Genomic DNA, 6,226 nt, shown 5'->3' with positions numbered 1-6,226 from the left:
TGAACTGGTCCTGTGCAGGTGTACTGGTCCTGTGCAGGTGTACTGGTCCTGTGCAGGTGTGATATTCAGATGTACTGGCCGCTGTCGTTACACGTGGTCTGATGATCAGCTGTGCTTTCTGTCTGCCTGTAGCGCTGTCCTACTCCTAATGTCCACCGGTTGCAGAACGGCTGCGGCCATGACTGACACCTGAAGTCTTGAGGACCCACAAGATCTTGTGATCTTTATTTTGAAAATCAAACAGATGTTACATTGGTTTCTGCGCTTGACTTCCTGTCCCGCACTCTCTACCGTGTGCTGTGTTGCTGCCGAGCTCTCCGGCATCCGGAGTATCTGCTCCGGAGGGCTAGGGACCACCGGAGCTGGGACCTAATGACTCCCCCGCCGTCTGGAGCGGTTTGCAGCCGATCCAAAACTAGAAATTAGACATTAGGCGTCTGACAGTAGGGACAATGTGATGTGTTGCCCTGGCAACATCTGCTCTCCTCATGCCTCCTTGCACCATGATGCCCAAGGCACGTTCATGCAGATTAGCACGGACCCCGGTCTTTCTTTTGGTGTGTTCAGAGTCTGTAGAAAGGTCTCTTTACTTTCCTAATTGTCTTTTTACTCTGTGACCCTAATTGCCCACAGCCCAAAGCTGTTATCGTCTTGTCAACAGTTCTACAGCTGCATGCTCATGTATTGTTCATGGTTTATTGAACAAACATGGAAAACATTGTTTAAATCCTTCACAATGAAGATCTCCAAAGTTATTTTGATATTTCCAAAAGTATCTTTAAAATACAGTGTCCTGAAGAACGGGCGAGATTTTTATGTCAGGAATAAGTTTATTATAGTTTTGCATTTTTCATTAGTTTTTATTTTTATTTCGTTTTGGCTTTGTGTTTTAAAATTCATTTAGGTTCAATTAGTTTTTAAAGCAATAAATTTAATAATTTAATAAATTAATTTAGTTTTTATTAGTTTTAGTTTTTCTTTTTTTAAATGTTTTTTTTGGCAAAGAAAAAGTATTAACTCAACAATTTTAGTTTAGTCCAGGTAACCATAGTCCTCAGATTGGACAGATAGTCTAGCTAGCTGTCTGGATTTACCCTGCAGAGATCTGAGGACCAGGTAGCCATAGTCCTCTGATTGGACAGATAGTCTGGCTAGCTGTCTGGATTTACCCTGCAGAGATCTGAGGACCAGGTAACCATAGTCCTCAGATTGGACAGATAGTCTAGCTAGCTGTCTGGATTTACCCTGCAGAGATCTGAGGACCAGGTAACTATAGTCCTCAGAAATAGAACGCAAACACAGAGACAGAGGTCAGACATCCGGCCTAAATGAGGGACATCCTTTAAATGAAACCCCTGTCAAACTGTCCCAGGAGTGAAAGCGGCTTCCTGTCCTGTGTTTGGATGTTTTGGAGGCTTCACAGGAGGGTTTGAGCTATTATGGTCTAGATGTTCTTTTACACACAGTAACACACACTGACAGTGAACAAGTCCAAATGTGATGGACTCTCAATAGGTCATGTCTGTAAATAAAACTAAATAATCAGCTTCCAACAAGAGAAAACAGCTGTTTCTACTTTGCAACAGATAAAGATGGCATACATTTCCCAGATAAGCCCTGTTTTTATAGTGAGTCTCAGAAGTACAGCGTGTCAATTTCAGTATTATGCATATCCCTCCTCTGAGGATTCCTAATCCATCTCTCTGGCCATCACTCTAGCCGCCTTCCTTGTTCTTCTCTCCATCCATGTGATGGAGGCCAAGGCACAAAGACCCAGAGCACGGGGAGAGAGGATGTGATGTAAAGGTTGGGAAACAAGGCGAGGGGTATGACGGGACAGGGTTGTGTGTAAGGCTAGGTCTCGAGACCCGGGTCTATGACGGAGCCGGTTTCAAATTTCTCATTCATTTAATTTCTCTATTTCTAAGATGTTGGGTGTAGGGGAGTGGATTATTTACCCTATCGTAGTATTTATCTTATCATAGTACTTGCTCCTCTGTCTGCCTAGCATTAGGTACATGTATACACACATTTTCCTACTGAGTCCTGTGGTTGGAGTCAGTTGCTCTGCAGATAGCGAGGTATCCCACTGCAACGCCATGTGTCACTTGTGGACGAGTGTGTGTTTGTCTTGGCTTGAACCACAGCTCGGAGAGTCATAGATAGGCCGAGCTGTGGGACTCCCCCCCCCCCCCCCTCACAAAATTTAATTTATTAGAAATTGTCGGGTCTCTGTAAGTTATAGCATGTGGTCTAGACTTACTCTAACTAACAAAAATACAAAGACCACCCAAAGTTTCACATAAAACGACATATTAGCAAAAGGCTGAAGTGGAGCCTGCCTCTCCTCTCAGTGCATGCTGGGATAAGCTGCCCTGTGTGACCCTGCATAGGAGAAAGCAGGTATGGAAATGTAAAAAGTAAAAAGATGAGGAGACATGTATGCGACCCCCCCACACACTTGTGCATGCTAACACCCATGCTGTGTTTGGTTTTTCCCAGATAATGATTGGAGAGGCCATCGTGTTCTGCTGTCTGTCTCGGAAGAGGAGGGGGGGCGGGGTGGAAGCCAACATCAACGCCGCCGGCTGCAACTTCAACTCCTTCATACGCAGAGCTGTTCGCTTCGTTGGTACGCCACGTTTCGCTTTCTCTCTATTCACTGGTCTGAGAGTATGGTGGCTGTCTATCCATGACTCCCATTTAACAACATCAGGCAAAGGGTCTCTTTGTGTGTGTGTGTGTGTGTGTGTGTGTGTGTGTGTGTGTGTGTGTGTGCGTGTGCGTGTGTGTGCGTGTGTGTGTGTGCACCCAATATAGCCAACTAAAGCAGGGCTCAGTATACCCTGCAGAGTGACAAACTGTGTTCTACAGTTAATCAGCGCTGGTTGCTCTTCAGAGTCTATATATAATATTATATCAGATTATCGGATCGATTGGTAAATCCAGGTCCTGGTTTTCTTTCTGACATACTGTATCTGTATACTAAGTCCAGGACAGAGGGAGCGATTTGGTACGCATAGTGGGACCAAGACTTTATTTTCGGATCTTTGAGTTAAAGTGAGGAAGGTTTTTGGTCTTGCCTTGCCAGGCTTTGATGTTGATGGCAAGAATAGCATGCATCATTATTTGAGTCGTTTAGCGAGGAATCCCCTTCATGCATGAATCATACATCAATAATAGCTAAATTCTACGCATGATTCATGATGAAGATACAGAAAAATCGTTGCTGTCTGGTGAAAACCTATTGGAAAACATTTTATTGAGCTATTTACCTCAGATGAAGTCAGACAAAATCACCGCCTTTTTGTTTTATTATTTATATTAAGACATATATTTTATATTATATAACACCTTAGGGTGACCACTAGCATTGATTTATGTTAACAAAAAAACAAAAAAGAGAAAAATGGAGATAAGATTGAAGGGTTCTTCCTGACAGCGAGTATTGCCAAAAATATTACAAAATGTAGGTTTCAGTGACCCGCGGGACAAGAACGGGACATGAACCATGTCTCCTAGGTGACAGTCCTGTGTTGTTTGCCCCCCCCCCAACCTGCCTCCATATGCAGCTTTTTGATCTTTCATACTACTCTCTACCATTGATTGTCTTAATACTACGTCATATTACAGCACCGTGGTCGAGCCGCTGAAGGGGGTTTTGGGTCGGGATCTGACGCTGAGAGACACTGACCAAGAGTCAGTATTTCCGAGTTTGGCGAGGAAACGTGTTTGTTTTCAGCGTTGCTCATGTCCTTCTGGCTCTGTCTGTACTTTCCAACCTTTACCCCACGTCCTCTGTCCTTAGGGGTTCATGCTTTCGGTCTTTGTGCCACGGCCCTCATCACGGACATCCTCCAGCTGATGACGGGCTACCCTACACCCTACTTCCTCACTGTGTGTAAACCCAACTACACCACGCTCAACGTCAGCTGTGAGCAGAACCCCTACATCCTGGAGGACATCTGCTCGGGGGCCGACCCCGCAGCCATCATCCAGGGCAGGTAGGGAGACCCCTTACTCACAGAGACCAAGAAGCGTTGTAGTCAAGTCTACGTTTGTCCAGTCCAAGACTAGGACTAGCCGAGACAGAGTCAAGACCGAGCCCAAAAAGGTTCAAGTTGGGCTGGGGAATATGTCAATATAAATTTATATCATGGTATGAGACTAGATATCATCTAAGATCTTGGATATTGTAATATCCTAAAATAAAGTGTTGTCCTTTCCTGGTTTTAAAGGCAGCGTTACAGTAAAGTCATTTTCTGAACGTTCCAGACTGTTCTAGATGTTCTATTATTTGCCTTTACCCCACTAAATCCTTATATTCACATGATTGATGATTATTCATCACAAATCTCAATGTGTAAACATTTTGTGAAAGCACCAAAAGTCAACCCTACAATATCATCGTAATATCGATGTATTTGGTCAAAAATATTGTAATATTTGCCAGCCCTAGGTTCAAGTCTGAGTCCAAATGAGAGACAATCATGACTGAGATAGAAAGAAAGAAATTTTGAAAATGATTACTACCTGATGATTGGGGTATATGATGCAGCCAGGCGTTGCCAATGACGGGTCCAGATGGAATATGAATTAAACAATAACTGTTTTCTTAACAAGCAAGTTCCATCAGTGGTTTTGTTTAGAGGGAGAAAGTTCCTTTTGAAAAAAGAATATAGTGCTGGAGTTAGTTGAGACCTACTAGAATATTAGGTGAGTACAATGGCCGAGTCCAAGTCCGGACTCAAGGGTACAGTTTGGATTTAACAGAAGCACTTTACCCAAACCACACTGTGATGCACAGATCACCAATGGGCAGTATGAGAAATATAGGTTTTGTGAACATCAACTCATGTAGAGCTATTCTAGTAGACCCCAAGAGTACAAGTACTATGCTGAAAAGGAGTATAATAGGGACTCTTTAAGTCCTAAACAGCAAGCGGGTTTGTGTTTGCAGCCCTGTCCGTTCTGAACCTGGGGATGAGGCTAAGTTTGACCCATGCAGACTATAGGTCTAAATATAACCCACTGCTGTCTTCCACTCTGTCTGTGGCAGCTTCAGCTTCAGTCTAGTGTGCAGAGCAGCATGAAAAGCGTTTTTTCTGCAGTGGTTGGGCACCAGGGGTATTACTAACCTATTTCAACAGCAGAAGCTGAAGGATCTACTGACTCATAAAAAACCCCGCCATAGTTAAGCGCTCCCTTGAGCAAGACAAAATAGTGCATTTCCATAGATTTTCCTGGAACCTTTAGAACTCAAGAACTTGATCTGGTTTTTGGCCTTAGGAATACAGTTTGAGCATGAAGTTCCTGGAGCAAGTCTCCAGCAAAATAGTGTGTAATAGCAAAATAATTTGCTATGTATTGCTTAATACACATACACTATAAATTGTTGCATAATAATTTATTGTGTTAGTTGTTTTAGAAGTAGGTCATTTCCTTCAGAAGTAGTGCAATGACTTTTCATATGTGAATGAAAGTTTTATGAATATGAGTAATTATGAGTTTGAGTTTGAGAATATGAGTTTTATGAGTAAATGCTGGTTTAGGGAGGAGAGCACACACACAAACACACACACACACACACACAAATCCACTCAACTCCTGCACCAAGACACATGCAGAGTCATGTTTAACGACGGGGGCTGTTTGGAGGATCGAGTATCCCGAGTTGTCATACGTAGGTCATTGGCTCAGAGCTGGAGATTTTAACTGTGGTTGAACCCTCTCTCCACCTCCCGTTGACTCACACACACACACACACACACATGTGAACGCTGGCTGAGTCTATTTCTGTTCTTTCATCTCTTGCAGAAAATCCTTCCCATCACAGCACGCTACCCTCGCATCCTTTGCCGCTGTCTATGTTTCGGTGAGTAATAGTCTGAGCCCACGCAACCACTTAACCCTCTTCATCTTTCACTGAAGCGCCTGAGATACAGTAGAAGCCCGACGCTGTGGTGGACGGTGGAATTAGACAAGATTAACTTTTCAGCGTGGCTCTTTCCCTACGTGCTATTTTTGCTTCACTTTGTCAAATCTATTCATCTCTAAAACGTGCACTTAAAATGTTCAATATTCCCGTATAACACTAGTCAGTATCTGGTGTTATCATCTGTGGAGAGAACACCTCTCCAAAGTGCCAGACGCCATCGAATGTATTTGCCCACTCAAGACGAACTGCAGTTCAGGTCCAGAGAGCGAGAAAGAGAGAGAGAGAGAG

At 43.5% G+C, this 6,226-nt stretch overlaps 1 protein-coding gene across 1 annotated transcript in view; it reads left to right on the top strand.

The window, feature by feature from the left end:
- Positions 1–6,226, top strand: part of LOC117938067 (phospholipid phosphatase-related protein type 4) — a 23,496-nt gene that overhangs the window by 14,495 nt on the left and 2,775 nt on the right. Inside the window, exons 3-5 of the mRNA XM_034862394.1 lie at positions 2,503–2,632; positions 3,809–4,004; positions 5,818–5,875. Of these exons, the coding sequence (XP_034718285.1) occupies positions 2,503–2,632; positions 3,809–4,004; positions 5,818–5,875 (384 nt within the window). The remainder of the gene's footprint in view (positions 1–2,502; positions 2,633–3,808; positions 4,005–5,817; positions 5,876–6,226) is intronic.

Source organism: Etheostoma cragini, chromosome 22, assembly GCF_013103735.1.
Source record: "Etheostoma cragini isolate CJK2018 chromosome 22, CSU_Ecrag_1.0, whole genome shotgun sequence".
In the NCBI taxonomy this organism is placed as follows: Eukaryota; Metazoa; Chordata; class Actinopteri; order Perciformes; family Percidae; genus Etheostoma; species Etheostoma cragini.
Note: the sequence above shows the minus strand (reverse complement) of the source record. Positions and strands in the feature narration are given on the sequence as shown.